This window comes from Balaenoptera ricei, chromosome 5 (assembly GCF_028023285.1).
Source record: "Balaenoptera ricei isolate mBalRic1 chromosome 5, mBalRic1.hap2, whole genome shotgun sequence".
Lineage (NCBI taxonomy): Eukaryota > Metazoa > Chordata > Mammalia > Artiodactyla > Balaenopteridae > Balaenoptera > Balaenoptera ricei.
In genome coordinates, this window is record NC_082643.1 from 115,876,911 (window position 1) to 115,896,740 (window position 19,830).

Here is a 19,830-nt window from a genome sequence, read left to right on the forward strand (position 1 = left end):
TCTTGAAGTTCATTTTAGTAGAGAGACACTCCACTGGAAGACATCAAGACTAGATTAGGAATGAGAAAACTTGGAATTTAATTCAAAGTGCTACTAACTGTAGGTACAGCGTTGGGTAAGTAGCATAACCAAGTTGGGCTCCAATTTTCTTACTTGTTAAAAGTGAGGAGCTGGATACAGTCGTCTCTAAGTTGCCTTCTAACATTGTGATTCTTTGTGGTTTTGTCACTTCTGTTACCACCATGGTTATGCATCTTTCAAAATATGATTTATGTTTATATGAGACTTAAACCTCTGGATTATTTTTATGTTGGGTATTTATCAATGGACACATACTTTCTCTTCATAGTTAAAAGAGAAAAAAAATGCCCTTACTTTCAAGCTGGTTTAAGGTTTAAAATGTTTACAATAATAAAGTTAAGTTGCTTTGAAAAAATATGTCTGTCAAGGACACAGCCTGCCCCAATGTGCCATTCATTTGCATCTGTAAGGAAACTCAATTATAACAGCTATTTTCAAGAACTCACATCACTGGAGACTGAGCAGAGAGACCCTAGAGTAGAGCAAGCAAGTAACAGCACGTCCTAAAAAACTGACCTAGACAGGGACACAGACATGGTGAGCTCAGTCACATTTTGTTATTCTCCCGTAAAATTCTACCTTTGATCTCAAGTACTGTTGCTGATATTGATGTAAAATGAGACTATAATCAATCACTATGCTAATTTTAATAAGTGGGTGCCTCAGGTGAAGTGAGGTGCTAAAGTTGTTTGCCATGGGTTCCAAAAGCTCCTTTTTATGCTGGACATGGTAAGTTTTGCAACCAAATACCTCTTTGGTAAACCTTATATAAGACTGGCTTAAAGGGAAAGAAGTAGATCCCTAATCAATTGTTGCTGCTGCTTCTTTAAGATCCATCTCAGTGAAACATCTACTGAGCCTGCTCCAGTCCTGGGTTGGGCACATACCATATTTACATGAGAAACAAGGGTCCTTCTTCCCAATCATTCCCTGAGGGGCATGGTTGTTTAGTGGACTAATTTCTCTCTAATTTCTGTTACACCTTATGTAAGAGCTGAGGGTTCCTTAACTTAAAATAAAAATAGATAAGATTTGACATAGGCTTTCTAAGTTCACCCCTGTGAAGATTACCATGGTGTAAAGGCTGCTCAGTGAGGTGGCATGAGTCCTGGATCCTGGTCTTCCTTCTACTACTAACTAGTTATGGAACCTTGGGAAAAATTTCTGATCTTTCTGAGTCTTGTTCTTTCTTTGTTAAATGAAATGGATTTCCAAAATGTTTCTTTGAGGCCTCTTCTCAATATGAGACTTTAATGAAGATGAGGTCTCCTTCTTTTTGCTATTTAGGAAGGATGTCTCCCCACCGCCCTCTTCTTACTTCTCACTTCCTTCCAGAACTTATGAATGTAACACTGTTAATGGTGACAGACTAACTAATGCATCTGTCCGCTCCACCATCATTATTCTCCCAGACTGCTGATGTGGCCTCTTAAACACAACTAACTCTTCACATTCATTCTCTGTTCAGGTCCCATTGAATAGCTCTTTATAAAGAATGTTCTTAAAAAAACATATCTTATCATCTTAAGTTCTCTCCTTAAGTCATTAAAACGACTTCACATGACTTTGCAGTCTGAATCCCAAATCCTTAACATGGCTTACTGGACTCTTTATGCTTCAGTCCCTACCTATACTTCTGACCTCTTCTCATGACACCCTCTTCTTTGCTTTGCTGTGGCCTAGAATGTCCCACAGAAGACTGAAGGGGTGGCTCTGTGAAGATGACTACTTTGTTTGAGTTTAAATTTGCTGCAATAAGCACAAAGGATATACTTTTGCCAAAGGACACCTGGTGACATCAGGCTGAGGGATGTTGCTGGGTATGGCTCCTTAAGTCTTCCCAGTTCTTCATAGGAGATGCACTCAGTTTCGTGATCATGGACTCTTTCCAGTCCAGGGTGAGGACTGGCTTTTTCTGTCTCCAAATGTGTTCCTCGAAACTCCAGAATAAGTATGTTACATGGTTGCAAAATCTGCTTTTTTCTGGCCATCTCCACCTGGTTTTGACATCCTAGTTCTGAGTACATATTCTTTATAAGCTAACAGGGTCATCTTGCTACACGATTCACAAGTTATATAATAATCTTTAGGTAGCACGCTTGGATACCTACATGGGGCAATAACCAGTCTATAGACAGGCACACTTGTTGAAACGTTAAGGCCTAGGATGAAGTCATTACTGCAGGCCTGACGAAGAGCTACCCCATACAACCATGGGGGCCTTGTCTCAGTTCTGCCAATTCCGTATTCCTCCCCACCAGAGGGCATTCATCTGTGCTGTTGATTCTGCTTGAATCATTCTTCCCAAATCTCACCTTATATTTCCCTTTCCACTTAGATAATTCCTAGTCATCATTCAAGTCTTCTCAATATTCAAGTCACTTCCTCTCAGAAACTTGCTTTATTCTTTCCGACTGCGTTGGATGTACCTTTTTTATGCTTTCATAAAAGCTTAAAAATCATCCTCCTAAGAGAACAGGACCCTTAAAATCCCCTGTAGAGTTATTATGCTTCTAGTTCAATGACCGTCACCACTTTTATACTGTAAACTCCTTAAAGGCAAAGATTATTTAATTCATGCTAAAGCCCCTAAAGCAAAGATTATTTAATTCATGCTAAAGCCCCTAAAGCAGGGAGCCTGGCATATAGCAGTCTGTCATCCAACAGAATATCTGTTACATGAAATAGATGAATGAATGTTAGAGGAGTACATAGGTGAGAAGGAGGAGAGGATCACAGGGAGGGAGAGGAAGTACTTTCTGCTGATGCTGATGGTGGCACAGCAAAGAACTGGGAGGGAAAAATGAAGAAAGCTTCTTGCCTGGCCCTTGAGCCTGACTTTAGCTTCCAAGGAGGTGTAACTGTTAAATAGACTCCCTCCAGGTCTCCTAAGGAAGATAAACGGTATGGAATAAGACTTGCGCAGAACTCCTGGCAATTCAGAAAAAGCACCAGAGGAGAGCAGTTCTGAGTCCAGCACTATGTACATTCCAGCCATTGTGAACTTTGAGAAACTAATTTTTTCATTTGTTTGCTATCTTTCCTTCATTTTCTCCCCACTGATAACAAAAATATTAAAAAAAAAAAAAGAAAGAAAAGTCCTTAGAGAACCTTGAGAAGGCTTTGTATTTGCTTATATGATAGACTTGCATTCTATGTGTTCATACTCAGTGGGGCAGAGAAGGGAGACTACTATGGTCAGAAGCAATGACTTCTGGAAATCGGAAAAGAAGCAAAGGATTTATCCAGGAAGAGAGACAGGATGAAGAGGAAAGTGGACAAAAGCTGTTCTGAGATTCTGACCCCATAGACCTGTCAGGCATCCCTTTCCCCTACCCACCACTAATCAACAATGTTGCTCACCTCTAATTCCTTGTGTTCCTCCTTTTTCTTTTTGTTCTTTCAATGAGACTAGCACCTTTGCTCCAGGACATAAGATCCATTTCCAATGGCTAAAAGCTTTGATGCACTGCGAGTGTCATTCATGTAACAGGCAACCTAAAATAGAAGTGTGACTACATATTCCCTGGAAAACATGAGTAGATATGATTAGTTACCACAGGCTAACTGTTGTAACAAACAACACCATAACCACAAAGCACTCATGAGAAAAAGTTACTCAGTTTAATGAGGGTCAGTTGAGGAGGGAGCGGGAAGAAGAGGGTCCCTGCTCCACACGGTGATTCAGGGATTCAGGCTTTTTTGGACCTGTTGCTCTTCCACCTTCCAGGTTATATCTTCCTCTGTATTCAGCCACTAGATGGGAAAAACAGGTAAGATTGCTCATGGGGGGACTTCCCTGGCAGTCCAGTGGTTAAGACTTTGTGCTTCCACTGCAGGGGCATGGGTTTGATCCCTGATTGGGGAACTAGGATCCTGCATGCCACTTGGCATGGCCACCAAAAAAAAAAAAAAAAAAGCTTGCTCATGGGAAGATTGTATAAACTTTTTGCTGCTCTAAACTCCAAAGTCTTGGTATTGGTTGGCCTCACTGTGCATTGGACACACAGCCTTGCGTTCCGTAACACTAGGACTAAGTCATATGGCTGGGTCCAGCTGCAATGGTGGCTGGAAAATACGGTTGTATTACTTTCCTAGGATTACTTTCCTAGGATTGCCATAACAAAGGGCCACAAACTGGGTGGCTTAAAATAACAGAATTTTATTCTCTTACAGTTTTGGGGGATAGAAGTCTGCAATCAAGGTGTTGTCAGAGGCAGGCTCCTTCTGAAAGTTCTAGAGAAGGATCCTTCCTTACCTCTTCCTAGCTTCTGGTGGTTGTTGGCAATTGGTCTTCTTTGGCTTGCAGCTACATTGCTCCTATTTCTGCCTCAGTCTTCACATGGCCATCTTCCTGCTGTGTGTCTCTGTGCCCAAATTTGCCCCTTTTTATAAGGATACCAGTCATTGGGTTAAGGCTTACCCTAATCCACCCATCCTCATCTTAACATGATTTCATCACATTCACAGTGCTGGAGGTTAGGACTTAAACATAGACACAGTTGCTTACACTTCAGGGAAATTTACCCCGCTCAGATAAATGACAGAAGGAGCAAAGTATCAAGAATGGGTAGGTAAGATAGAAATGAGGTACAGAGTCAGTGGCCTTGGCCCAAAACACTGCTGGGCACGGGACATATCCTGATATGATTTGAACCCAACCATGATACCACTTCCTCCCTCTGATGCCAATCACCAGGGCCAGTCCCACTTTGAGCCCCTCTTGCTGTGCCTGGAGTCATGTCCACTCTTGTCATGTACCCAGCATTCTCCTCCCAGCTCCAGTTGGACAACAAAATGGAACAGCAGGCCTATTAAAATTAATATAATCAGCTCTAAAACGCCATGCCTATAAAAATATGCTTAACATGAAACTAATAAAGGTTTCGTTTTTTTACTCGGGTCACTGTCATCTGACTGTAGTTTCCGCTCTTGGCATTTTCCATCTTACTGCACTTTATTAAATGGCTGCCCTTCATTGAAGCCAGCCATGATTTAATAAAAGAACAGTGACATTAGAATCAGAAGAACATTAGCTCTGTATCTTGTTAACCTTGTTATCTTGGGAGAGTCACCAAAACTGCTTTTTACCTCAGTTTTTTCACCTGTGCTATGATTGATCTTAACCTTTTTCCATGTGTGGTTGTGAGAATCCCATAAAGTTACTAAATTTGTGTCTGTCATATGTCAGTATTGTTATAAGCGCTTGGGATATATCAGTGAGCAGACAGAGATCTCAGTCTTCATGGATCTTCTATTTTGGAGCTAAAAATTATACAAATTATAAAATGCTTTAAAATGTAACGTACTATTATCACTGCTGTTTTATCTGCAGCAACTCCAATTTCTCAAGTATCTTTAAAAATCTTATTTGAAATTATGCATAGCTCTTAGAGGTCAGAAAGTACACAAAATAATCTAAGAAATGAAGAATTTACCCTTTAGAAGTTTAACCATAAGTATAGACTCATGGTAGATATTTAAAATATTTCCTTATTGCATTTAATAGTAAACCTTGGGCCCCTATTATATGCCACACAATGTGTTAGGTTCCACGTGTGATGCAAAGATAGACACTAATCCTGCCCTCAGGGAGCTTAGCGTCCAGTTGGACACATGTCCACAAAAAACTACACTATGAGGACGGACGGGGAGGAGTGCCCACTAGAGAGGCCCTGAGAAATTGATTGAAAGCTTCAAAAGAGAAACCCCCACGTTCACAGTACCATAACATGTTGTTGATGTTCTCTGTACGTATAAAATGTACCTTCTAATGCTGTAATAAACATAATACTACTAGCACCTGTTTATCTACGTGCTGAGATTTTTCTTTTACAGTTTGAGGATGGGTGTTGACCTCTGTGGTATGCTGGTCTAGTATGTGTGCAGTACTTTCACTCTGTAAAGAAAGTATACTGTATAAAAGTTTAGAAGAAGCAGCAAGAGGTTATAGCTCATTGTCAAAATCGGAGGCCTGCATCTGAGTGTTTAAGCAGTGTACTATATATTTGGATATTGACAGAGAAGGCACAGTTACAAGAGGCGGTTCAAACATAATCAGAAGTTGCTTGGGGCTTCCCTGGTGGTGCAACGGTTAAGACTCCACACTCCCAATGCAGGGGGCCGGGGTTTGATCCCTGGTCAGGGAACTAGATCCCATATGCATGCTGCAACTAAGAGTTCACATGCCACAACTAAGGAGCCTGCCTGCTGCAACTAAGGAGCCCATGTGCCACAACTAAGGAGCTGGTGCAACCAAAAAAATAAATTAAAAAAAAAAAGTTGCTGATTCATAAAGTAGTGAAATATGAAGCACATCTGTTTGCGATATACACTGCAGAGGTGATGTAAAAGCAATGATTAGGTTCCAAATTGGGCTACCAAACCGATTGATTGAAAAACCCATTCTGGCGTCACATGAGAATGAAGGGTATTAGTAACATATCTCTCCTACAGATCCAGTTGCTAGAAAAGTTTTCCTTTTCCCTTCTTTTCCCCTTTTGGAGTATCGTAGTTTTCCTAATATATTTGACGAGAAGTTCCCATTTTAGGACTTTTGAACTGCTTTTCCCTTTGCTTTGAGGGCAGGATTAGTGTCTATCTTTACATCCCACATGGAACCTAACACATTGCACGGCATATAATAGGGGCCCAAAGTTTATTTTTAAATGCAATAAGGAAACAATCTTCCTCCAGATAATTGCTTGGCTTGGTCCCTAACTTCATTCAGGTTTCTAGAGAGTGTTCTATCAGTACCTTATCTAAAATAGCATCTGTTCCCCATCACTCTTTGTCCTCCTTTTTTCCGCCATAGCCCTTACCACTATTATTTTTGTTTACTGTCTAGTTTCCCTGTTAGAATATAAGCACCGTGGTTCTAGGTTGTAAATTAGAATGGAATGTGCGGAGAATCACAACTGGCTGCTGGTCAATCATTGACAGGAAGACCCTGGACTTCACCAAGGAGGATACCCCACGTCCAAGGACAGAGGAGAAGCCACAGTGAGACGGTAGGAGGGGCGCAATCAGAGTAAAATCAAACCCCATAACTGCTGGGTGGGTGACTCACAGACTGGCGAACACTTATACCACAGAAGTCCACCCACTGGAGTAAAGGTTCTGAGCCCCACGTCAGGCTTCCCAACCTGGGGGTCAGGCAACGGGAGGAGGAATTCCTAGAGAATCAGACTTTGAAGGCTAGTGGGAATTGGATTGCAGGACTTTGACGGGACTGGGGGAAACAGAGATCCCACTCTTGGAGGGCACACACAAAGTAATGTGTGCATCAGGACCCAGGGGAAGGAGCAGTGAGCCTGGGGGAGACTGAACCAGACCTACCTGCTGGTGTTGGGGGGTCTCCTGCAGAGGCGAGTGGTGGCTCTGTTTCACCGTGGGGATAAGGACACTGGCAGCAGAGGTTCTGGGAAGTTCTCCTTGGCGTGAGCCCTCCCAGAGTCTGCCATTAACCCCACCAAAGAGCACGGGCAGGCTCCAGTGTTGGGTTGCCTCAGGCAAAACAGCCAACAGGGAGGGAACCCAGCCCCACCCATCAACAGTCAAGTGGATTAAGGTTTTACTGAGCTCTGACCGCCACAGCAACAGGGAGGGAACCCAGCCCCACCCATCAACAGTCAAGTGGATTAAGGTTTTACTGAGCTCTGACCGCCACAGCAACAGTCAGCTCTACCCACCACCAGAGCCTCCCATCAAGCCTCTTAGATAGCCTCAACCACCAGAGGGCAGACAACAGAAGCAAGAAAAACTATAATCCTGCAGCCTGTGGACCAAAAACCACAGTTACAGAAAGATAGAGAAGATGAAAAGGCAGAGGGCTATGCCCCAGATGAAGGAACAAGATAAAACCCCAGAAAAACAACTAAATGAAGTGGAGATAGGCAACCTTCCAGAAAAAGAATTCAGAATAATGATAGTGAAGATGATCCAGGACCTCGGAATAAGAATGGAGGCAAAGATTGAGAAGATGCAAGAAATGATTAACAAAGACCTAGAAGAATTAAAGAACAAACAAACAGAGATGACCAATACAATAACTGAAATGAAAACTACACTAGAAGGAATCAATAGCAGAATAACTGAGGCAGAAGAACGGATAAGTGACCTGGAAGACAGAATGATGGAATTCACTGCTGCAGAACAGAATAAAGAAAAAAGAATGAAAAGAAATGAAGACAGCCTAAGAGACCTCTGGGACAACATTAAACGCAACAACATTCGCATTATAGGGGTCCCAGAAGGAGAAGAGAGAGAGAAAGGACCAGAGAAAATATTTGAAGAGATTATAGTCGAAAACTTCCCTAACATGGGAAAGGAAATAGCCACCCAGGTCCAGGAAGCGCAGAGAGTCCCATACAGGATACACCCAAGGAGAAACACGCCGAGACACATAGTAATCAAAGTGGCAAAAATTAAAGACAAAGAAAAATTATTGAAAGCAGCAAGGGAAAAACGACAAATAACATACAAGGGAACTCCCATAAGGTTAACAGCTGATTTCTCAGCAGAAACTCTGCAAGCCAGAAGGGAGTGGCAGGATATACTTAAAGTGATGAAAGGGAAGAACCTACAACCAAGATTACTCTACCCGGCAAGGATCTCATTTAGATTTGATGGAGAAATCAAAAGCTTTACAGACAAGCAAAAGCTAAGAGAATTCAGCACCACCAAACCAGCTCTACAACAAATGCTAAAGGAACTTCTCTAAGTGGGAAACACAAGAGAAGAAAAGGACCTACAAAAACAAACCCAAAACAATTAAGAAAATGGTCATAGGAACATACATATCGATTATTACCTTAAACGTGAATGGATTAAATGCCCCAACCAAAAGACATAGACTGGCTGAATGGATACAAAAACAAGACCCATATATATGCTGTCTACAAGAGACCCACTTTAGACCTAGGGACACATACAGACTGAAAGTGAGGGGATGGAAAAAGATAATCCATGCAAATGGAAATCAAAAGAAAGCTGGAGTAGCTATACTCATATCAGATAAAATAGACTTTAAAATAAAGAATGTTACAAGAGACAAGGAAGGACACTACATAATGATCCAGGGATCAATCCAAGAAGAAGATATAACAATTATAAATATATATGCACCCAACATAGGAGCACCTCAATACATAAGGCAACTGCTAACAGCTATAAAAGAGGAAATCGACAGTAACACAATAATAGTGGGGGACTTTAACACCTCACTTACACCAATGGACAGATCATCCAAAATGAAAATAAATAAGGAAACAGAAGCTTTAAATGACACAATAGACCAGATAGATTTAATTGATATATATCGGACATTCCATCCAAAAACAGCAGATTACACGTTCTTCTCAAGTGCGCACGGAACATTCTCCAAGATAGATCACATCTTGGGTCACAAATCAAGCCTCAGTAAATTTAAGAAAATTGAAATCATATCAAGCATCTTTTCTGACCACAACGCTATGAGATTAGAAATGAATTACAGGGAAAAAAACGTAAAAAGGACAAACACATGGAGGCTAAACAATACGTTACTAAATAACCAAGAGATCACTGAAGAAATCAAAGAGGAAATCAAAAAATACCTAAAGACAAATGACAATGAAAACACAACGACCCAAAACCTATGGGATGCAGCAAAAGCAGTTCTAAGAGGGAAGTTTATAGCTATACAAGCCTACCTAAAGAAACAAGAAAAAGCTCAAGTAAACAATCTAACCTTACACTTAAAGAAACTAGAGAAAGAAGAACAAACAAAACCCAAAGTTAGCAGAAGGAAAGAAATCATAAAGATCAGAGCAGAAATAAATGAAATAGAAACAAAGAAAACAATAGCAAAGATCAATAAAACTAAAAGTTGGTTCTTTGAGAAGATAAACAAAATTGATAAGCCATTAGCCAGACTCAACAAGAAAAAGAGGGAGAGGACTCAAATCAATAAAATCAGAAATGAAAAAGGAGAAGTTACAACAGACACTGCAGAAATACAAAGCATCCTAAGAGACTACTACAAGCAACTTTATGCCAATAAAATGGACAACCTGGAAGAAATGGACAAATTCTTAGAAAGGTATAACCTTCCAAGACTGAACCAGGAAGAAATAGAAAATATGAACAGACCAATCACAAGTAATGAAATTGAAACTGTGATTAAAAATCTTCCAACAAACAAAAGTCCAGGACCAGACGGCTTCACAGGTGAATTCTATCAAACATTTAGAGAAGAGCTAACACCCATCCTTCTCAAACTCTTCCAAAAAATTGCAGAGGAAGGAACACTCCCAAACTCATTCTATGAGGCCACCATCACCCTGATACCAAAACCAGACAAAGACACTACAAAAAAAGAAAATTACAGACCAATATCACTGATGAATATAGATGCAAAAATCCTCAACAAAATACTAGCAAAGAGAATCCAACAACACATTAAAAGGATCATACACCACGATCAAGTGGGATTTATCCCAGGGATGCAAGGATTCTTCAATATACGCAAATCAATCAATGTGATACACCATATTAACAAATTGAAGAATAAAAACCATATGATCATCTCAATAGATGCAGAAAAAGCTTTTGACAAAATTCAACACCCATTTCTGATAAAAACTCTCCAGAAAGTGGGCATAGAGGGAACCTACCTCAACATAATAAAGGCCATATATGACAAACCCACGGCAAACATCATTCTCAATGGTGAAAAACTGAAAGCATTTCCTCTAAGATCAGGAACGAGACAAGGATGTCCACTCTCACCACTATTATTCAACATAGTTTTGGAAGTCCTAGCCACGGCAATCAGAGAAGAAAAAGAAATAAAAGGAATACAAATTGGAAAAGAAGAAGTAAAACTGTCACTGTTTGCGGATGACATGATACTATACATAGAGAATCCTAAAACTGCCACCAGAAAACTGCTAGAGCTAATTAATGAATATGGTAAAGTTGCAGGATACAAAATTAATGCACAGAAATCTCTTGCATTCCTATACACTAATGATGAAAAATCTGAAAGAGAAATTATGGAAACACTCCCATTTACCATTGCAACAAAAAGAATAAAATACCTAGGAATAAACCTACCTAGGGAGACAAAAGACCTGTATGCAGAAAACTATAAGACACTGATGAAAGAAATTAAAGATGATACCAACAGATGGAGAGATATACCATGTTCTTGGATTGGAAGAATCAACATTGTGAAAATGAGTATACTACCCAAAGCAATCTACAGATTCAATGCAATCCCTATCAAATTACCAATGGCATTTTTTACTGAGCTAGAACAAATCATCTTAAAATTTGTATGGAGACACAAAAGACCCCGAATAGGCAAAGCAGTCTTGAGGCAAAAAAATGGAGCTGGAGGAATCAGACTCCCTGACTTCAGACTATACTACAAAGCTACAGTAATCAAGACAATATGGTACTGGCACAAAAACAGAAACATAGATCAATGGAACAAGATAGAAAGCCCAGACATTAACCCACGCACCTATGGTCAACTAATCTATGACAAAGGAGGCAAAGATATACAATGGAGAAAAGACAGTCTCTTCAATAAGTGGTGCTGGGAAAACTGGACAGCTACATGTAAAAGAATGAAATTAGAATACTCCCTAACACCATACACAAAAATAAACTCAAAATGGATTAGAGACCTAAATATAAGACTGGACACTATAAAACTCTTAGAGGAAAACATAGGAAGAACACTCTTTGACATAAATCACAGCAAGATCTTTTTTGATCCACCTCCTAGAGTAATGGAAATAAAAACAAAAATAAACAAGTGGGACCTAATGAAACTTCAAAGCTTTTGCACAGCAAAGGAAACCATAAACAAGACGAAAAGACAACGCTCAGAATGGGAGAAAATATTTGCAAATGAATCAACGGACAAAGGATTAATCTCCAAAATATATAAACAGCTCATTCAGCTCAATATCAAAGAAACAAACACCCCAATCCAAAAATGGGCAGAAGACCTAAATAGACATTTCTCCAAAGAAGACACACAGATGGCCACGAAGCACATGAAAAGATGCTCAACATCACTAATTATTAGAGAAATGCAAATCAAAACTACAATGAGGTATCACCTCACTCCTGTTAGAATGGGCATCATCAGAAAATCTACAAACAACAAATGCTGGAGAGGGTGTGGTGAAAAGGGAACCCTCTTGCACTGTTGGTGGGAATGTAAATTGATACAGCCACTATGGAGAACAATATGGAGGTTCCTTAAAAAACTAAAAATAGAATTACCATATGACCCAGCAATCCCACTACTGGGCATATACCCAGAGAAAACCGTAATTCAAAAAGACACATGCACCCGAATGTTCATTGCAGCACTATTTACAATAGCCAGGTCATGGAAGCAACCTAAATGCCCATCAACAGACGAATGGATAAAGAAGATGTGGTACATATATACAATGGAATATTACTCAGCCATAAAAAGGAACGAAATTGAGTCATTTGTTGAGACGTGGATGGATCTAGAGACTGTCATACAGAGTGAAGTAAGTCAGAAAGAGAAAAACAAATATCGTATATTAATGCATGTATGCGGAACCTAGAAAAATGGTACAGATGAGCCAGTTTGCAGGGCAGAAGTTGAGACACAGATGTAGAGAATGGACATATGGACACCAAGGGGGGAAAACTGCGGTGGGGTGGGGATGGTGGTGTGCTGAATTGGGCGATTGGGATTGACATGTATACACTGATGTGTATAAAACTGATGCCTAATAAGAACCTGCAGTATAAAAAAACAAACAAAACAACTAATACTAAACTTTCATTGGGTTATTTGTATGGAAATATGTTAATATAAATGTTTCAGACATTACATGAAATTTCTAAAAATCTTATATTTGTATTTGTATGGAAATATGTATGGAAATATGTTAATATAAATGTTTCAGACATTACATGAAAAAAAAAAAAAAAGAATGGAATGTGCGAGGAAAAAAAAAAAAAAAAAAAAGAATATAAGCACCGTGATTGCAAAAAATGTTGCCTGTTTTGTTCACCATTATATCCCTGGTGGTTAGGGCAGTGTGTCCCTAGTGCTTAGTTCCTACCACATGGTAGGTATTCAATAAATATTTATTGAGTAAATTAATCCAGTTTCCAGGCTGAGGGGGCTCCTAAGAAAGGTCAAAAAGGGAGGCACAGTGGGGACAGGTGAGGGAATGAGTGAGGGGCTGGGTGAGGGGATAGCGGAGGAGTGGGACGATATCAGGTGGGATTTTCACGAAGGCTCTGACAACAGTGGGAGTTGGGCTCTTAGAAGCTTCTGTAGAAGTTCCTATAGGGTTCTGTTTAGGAAAAAAGGGTCCTATTGCTTCTGTCCTGTTTGTGGGATCCAAGGCATCACGGTGGGATGGGTCTGCTCAAGCAGGAGGGTGGAGGGAATGAGAGGCAGCAAGGTGGGGCTGACCCTAGATGAGGAAGTGGCAAGGGTCTCAGGGGAGGTCAGGCAGAGATAAAGAGCAATCCCGACAGCAGTGGGGAGAGAAGGTGAGTTTTTCTTGCTGTGTTTACTGGAAAGATGAATTCCCAATTTTGGTAGCCGTTTTCCTGTAAGAAACCTTTTTAAGATATACTTTTCTGAGTTGAAAATTACCTATATCTGTAATAATAATAGGATTAACAATAGCAATAACACATTTACATAGGGACCTTCAATTTGCAAAGTGTATTTATATACATTATCTCATTGGTTTAATCCTTACTCTATTTTCCCATTTAAGTATTCCGTGTGTTAGGCTTTGAGTTTGTTTTCTAGGAATAGGGATGAGTGTTTAGTGTGTGCACGTGTGTATTTGTACAAAACATGTTGGGCTCTGGTTACGTCCACAATTTAACGTGTTTAAACATACAAACATGGCCACCTCAATCCAATAGGATAAAATTGGGTTTCTTGTTATAAAAACAGGCTCTGATATCTTTTCTTATCAAGAAGAATTCTGGAACTTTATAAGCTCCTGGAGAGCAGGAATTGTGTTTTATTCATCAGTCAATAGAGAGAATCAGGTTAAGAAGACTGAAAAGATCAGTTATAAAATGTTTTAACTCCACAACTTTTTTGTATTTGTATTACCCACAGTGTCTTTAATGTGCCACTGCATCATGCTTGGTTCCGGGAAATTCAACAATCTCCCCCAACCCAGACACACACAGGCACACACAGACACACACACACACACACACCCAAAGCTTAATCTCTGGCTTTAAGAAGCTCTTCGCCTGTCGAAAACAGACAGCTGGGTAAACGTGCAATTGTGAAACAGTGTTACGGGTGCTATGTCAGAAGCTTCAGTGGAAAGGGGAGGCACAGCAGAGGGAGTGGTCCGTTACCTGGGTGCTGGGAGCCTGCTCGCGGGGCTTTAGAACCGAAATCATCCTCGAGCTGAGTTTTGAAAGATTATCATCAGGAATCAAGTGAATAACATCTTCAAAATGTAACCTTCTTACATTTACCTTAGGATATTAATAGCTAATCCTGTTCCTTGAGTAGCCTCTTTGCCAGCTAAAATGTGCCTCTTCAGGTTCAGAGACATTCAAGGATGTTATAGTTTTCTCATTACGCACTGTATCTGCTCTGTGTTGAAGTACCTGTAGGAAGAAAATTAAGTGCAGGTTTTGTGTGTGGGTTGAGAGCCATTGGAACTGCGGGTGTGTCAGAAACCAACCAGCAGTGTCCCCAAATCATTCGAGTCCCTGGCATTTTTTTTTTCCCAAGGCTTTCTTCGTTGTAACCGGTCCCTGATGGTAATTGGTTGAATCAGACTGAACAATGCAGTCAGATAAACAGTTGTGGCAGCTGCTGCCATGGCAACGTCACCGTCCTCACCCTCCCAGTGCGCGCCCCTTCCCCACCCCTCCTCCTCCTCCTGCTTTCCTCCAGTAAGTGCATACTCGCTAGTGGTCTGGACAGGCGGCAGGGTTTAATGGCAGCGCTGTTTTCTTTCCAAACTGTTCAAAATGATGAACGAAGATGCAGCTCAGAAAAGCGACAGTGGAGAGAAGTTCAATGGCAGTAGTCAGAGAAGAAAAAGACCCAAAAAGGTAAATTGCTGGAATTAGGAATGTCTGTGTATAGATGTGTGTGTATGTGTGAGTGTGTAATATCAGTGAGGCTGTAGAAACCATGGAGCATTAGGAGTAACTACAGACTATAGCTGTGCAAGCATTGCTTTTTAAAGAGGTAGGTGCAAAAGGCTGCTTTCTGAGAATAGGAAAGAGACCTCGGTTCATAATAGATACGTTGACTCGAGCATGGTGAAGTGCACAGAGATAAGGTGTGTTTGGCATGTGGATTATTGAGGACTGTGGCCACTGATGGATGCTTCTGGTATTAACTGGGTACAGAGAGAGTCATTTTATTTTTAGAATGGGTGAGTTTAAAAGGAACTGTTAAGCAAGGTGGATTGTGGAGCAAAAGGAAGATTCGGGGCCAGATGTTTTGGCTCCGTGATGATCTTGAGATGGCTGGACAGCAAATGCCTTTTGGATCCATGCTAAGTGTATTCTTCCGAAGGAGAAAAGACTGATGTGACAGGAGGAATTTGATCCCCAGCATGACATTTCTTTGGTTTGCTTAGCTCCTTTGCAGTTTTTCCAGACATTAATGTGATAGCTCTTTCATTGATTAAGATAAACAGCTAAAGATATTATGGGTTAGGGGGTGTTGGGCACACAAAGCAGTCTGTAGGATTTCCTACCCTGGCATACATTCCCACACCCTTGACTTTCATGGAAACATACCAGTGAGAAACAGTGGGAAAAGATGTGAACTATTCAGCCCCACCCAGTGCCAGCACTTCTTTCTTTATGGCCTGACTCCTGGGAAACTGTTGCAGCCGCACAGAGCTCCCTGAGCTCCACCTCTGAAGGAGATGCCTTTTAAATAAAGTCTCCTAAAATCCATTTATTTCCTGAGTCAATAATATGGGCGGGATCTATGATTCTAATGTAAATGGATTCCAAACCTAGATGGTTTGGGGTTTTGAATGAGCAGATTAAAAAAATAAGTATCGTGAGCAAATGAATATTTTTTATTTTGATAATGTTGAAATTGCATTGTGCTTCAAAGTGGTAGATCTCTGATGTACTAAATGTCTCCTAATCTAAAAAATTTGAAATAATTCAAAACCTCTGATATTGAAAAGATCATTGGCAAACAAGGGATTAGTATATTTGTACAATACCGTGTAATTTGATTAAAAAAAGCATGCCCACATATGACAGTTTTTAGATAATAGCATGAAGATAGTGATGCAATCTGATAAACGCAAAAGGATAATTCAGGGCAGGCAGGAACATTGGTAGAATGTCCTTTTGTACTTAAGGATTCTGGATCCCCCAGCCCTCGAGGACATTTTTATAGAGTGTTAGCTAATTGATCAACATTTTTTTAAAAAAGAAAAAACAACTAGAAAAGAGAAAGAGAGCAAGAGATAGGGAAAAAGAAAAAGGGAATTTTTGCTTGAATTCACAATGTCATTTCAAAATCCTCTTAATTTCTTTCTGAATTCCCTGTGCTGTATTAGAAACAATATACTCAGAACTATTAAAGGGGTGGAGAATGTATCTCAAGAAGATTTTAAGCTCTGAGTGATGATACTAAATTCACACGACCAAAGCCATCTTAAAGTATTTGAGGGGTTAGAGAAGAAGAAATCATCGTATGTGATAACTGTAACATTTTTAAAGCTCCATTTTCTCAAACATATTTATTTTAGGAATAAATTCTTTTCCAAACTTGCAGTCAAAATGATAGCAATTAATAGCAAGTTTTGAGTGTGTGTGTATGTTTGTGCATACATTAAAAGGCACATACTAAATGAGCTGTTAAAACACAGTGAATTTTGAATGTTAAAAGTAATTTCACCTAAAAAGAACACACACACACACCACACATACACACAGGTAAACATCCTTCAGCTCGGCAAGTCAGACGAAAGTGGGTTTTCACCTTAACTCTATCATTTACTATTGTGTGTTTGGAGCCTATCACTTAATTTCTCTGATCCAGGTCCTCATCTGTAAAATGTGAATAACTGTGTATACCTTTTGGTATTTTGTGAGGATTAGAAATAATGTGTATAAAATTCTTTGAGCAGTATTTAATATATAGGTGATGACAATAACTTTTAGGTGTTATTGCTCTTCCCTTAAATGGAATTATTTATTGGAATAAACCATGTAGAGGTATTTATAATTTAGAGAGAGGCAGAGTATGCTATTGGGACTTTGCAAAGGCTACTAGTCATTTTTCAAAATGTCAAAAGTTATATGCTATAACTGGAAACATTTTGTCTCATACAAATTATTGAGATTTATATAAATGTACCCCAGGTCTTCAGATTACTGCTTCACATCTTTTGCACAGCAGGCAGTTTAAATTTTCATATTTAGAAACTTCTAAATTGTCCAAGCCAGAAAATACCAGACATCCCCCTCTCTTGCTAACTTTAATAGACCATTAAATGTGCTTTGATGGGGAAATAATAATTGAGAGATACGCATCCCTAATAAGGATGAAATCTGAGAAAAGCAAGAATTGGAGCAAAGTCAATGCCATATCACTTAATTCTATTGTCTGCTTTTCTGCTAGAGGTTCACATTGAAGCCACTATAGGATTCTTTTTAAAAATTTTATTTATTTATTTATTTATTTTTGGCCGCATTGGGTCTTCATTGCTGCGCGCGGGCTTTCTTTAGTTGCAGAGAGCAGGGGCTACTCTTTGTTGCGGTGCACGGGCTTCTCATTGCGGTGGCTTCTCTTGTTGCAGAGCATGGGCTCTAGGCGCACGGGCTTCAGTAGTTGTGGCACGCGGGCTCAGTAGTTGTGGCTCTCGGGCTCTAGAGTGCAGGCTCAGTAGTTGTGGCCCAGGGGCTTAGTTGCTCCGTGGCATGTGGGATATTCCCGGACCAGGGCTCGAACCCATGTCTCCTGCATTGGCAGGTGGATTCTTAACCACTGCGCCACCAGGGAAGTCCCACTATAGGATTCTCCCTAAGCATCCAGGATTATGGGCCCCCAGGCTCGCTGTGGCCTGGGTGTTGATCTAGCATGTTGAATCATAATTTTTGGAAACGTGCCTCTTCCTTGAGTAAATATTTAACAGTTGAGCCATAATCCACCTGTTTATTCTACACCTCACAAAAGCAATTCTTCTGAGGGACAGAACTAAAGGGTCCTTTGCCAAAAAAGCCACAATGTGAGAAAATAAGCTCAAGGAGTTTATTTTGTATTAGAATTTTAGTAAGTATCTGGAAGATAGAAATTCTTTTCGCTTTTCTTAGGAATGTCTGTTCTGGCTTTAGTCACTGAGCTTGTCAGCACTCTCCCTGCAAAGACCACCAGGAAAACACCTGTCGTTGGATGTATCGGGGTTCCAACTCACTGCAGTGAGGGAGGGTGCACATCACGAGGAACCGCGTTTGAAATGACTCATTAGGTTTGGGCTTTGAATGAGTGATTTGCGGGAGGGTCCAAGAAAGTGGGGACTCACTCTGGGTTGGGTGCTCTCAGAAAGCAGGAGCAGTTTTATGATTGTGTATCCCAATAAATCTCAGCTCTAGGAGGGCAGACTAAAGCTGTAGTCAGTAAAGAAGTGGCAGTCTCTCAGTTAGCAGGAGAGAGGGATGTCTAGAATTTTGTGGCTTGGACAGTGTTCATATTTTGTCTGTGTTTAGACATGATAAGGTGCCATTATTGTCCTGCTCCATCGTGGTCACAGAGTGGCCTGGTCTGATGACGACACCCTGTGAAATGATGTATGTTCAACAGCAAAACACCGGAGGTCAAGCTGATAGTAACAGGCCAGCTCCTGGATGTCAGCGGCTGCTTTTCTCTTTCTCAAGCTTGAACGCAAAGATACTTTTGGAGAGAGAGAGAGATTTATTTATTATTGGATGCTCGTTAATGTCCAAGGAAAATAAATCAGATAGTATTGTTGCTAAAATATTCATAGAAACCTTTTTCATCTAATACTTCAAAACAATAGTTTCCTTAAGGCTCAGTTATTTCACACAAATAAATATTAGCTAGGACACAGATTTGGGACTGATGTTCTAGTGAGGGTTCAGTGGAGAAGAAGATATGGAAACTACTGGAATTCTAACCTGGGATCCTGGACTAAAAGGAAGCATTGGCAACTGTGTGAAATGTATCAGGGTGAGCCTGTTCTAAATCCCAGCCAACTCTATAAAAATGTCGTATCCCAGACAATATTTTGGCAGATTAGATGAAAAGAATCTAAGACCATATTAGTGGGCAGTACCCCATACTTTCCAATTTTGTATCAATGACACGGCAGTGGATTTGCCCTGGAAGAGGCTGCACGAGCCTTAGATAATTTACATAAATGATAGTGGAAATGCTCAAACATCAATCACTTGTGACAGAGCCATCTGAAACCACTAGGCTTGGTGAGTTCTTCTAAAACAGGTAAATAATTAAATGGCTTAATAACTATTTTCCTCATTTGGTGGAATAACTGTATAAAGATGAAAGTATAAATATGTAGTGTTGTTTTTAACAAAGTAGCAAGATAAAATGGCTTTGTAGGATAACTTATATTCATTTAAGAAGTTTTGACCTGGACCATTATTTGAAAATATTTATGACCTTTGCAAAAATATTTTTGTTTTATATAATTTTATTGCTGTTTACTTGCCACTGCCTAAATGGGGAGATGAAAGTGGTGCCAG

At 40.1% G+C, this 19,830-nt stretch overlaps 1 protein-coding gene across 9 annotated transcripts in view; it reads left to right on the top strand.

The window, feature by feature from the left end:
- ANK2 (ankyrin 2) overlaps positions 1-19,830 on the top strand; it is a 695,510-nt gene that overhangs the window by 335,045 nt on the left and 340,635 nt on the right. For 8 of the 9 annotated variants that reach the window (XM_059923446.1, XM_059923454.1, XM_059923458.1 and 5 more), the window contains exon 1: positions 15,076-15,177. The exons of the other annotated variant lie outside the window; for it this stretch is intronic. In XM_059923446.1, coding sequence (XP_059779429.1) covers positions 15,094-15,177 — 84 coding nt within the window. In that variant the 5' untranslated portion in view covers positions 15,076-15,093. Of the gene's footprint in view, positions 1-15,075; positions 15,178-19,830 lie in introns of those variants that run through there. 9 annotated transcript variants of the gene reach the window in all.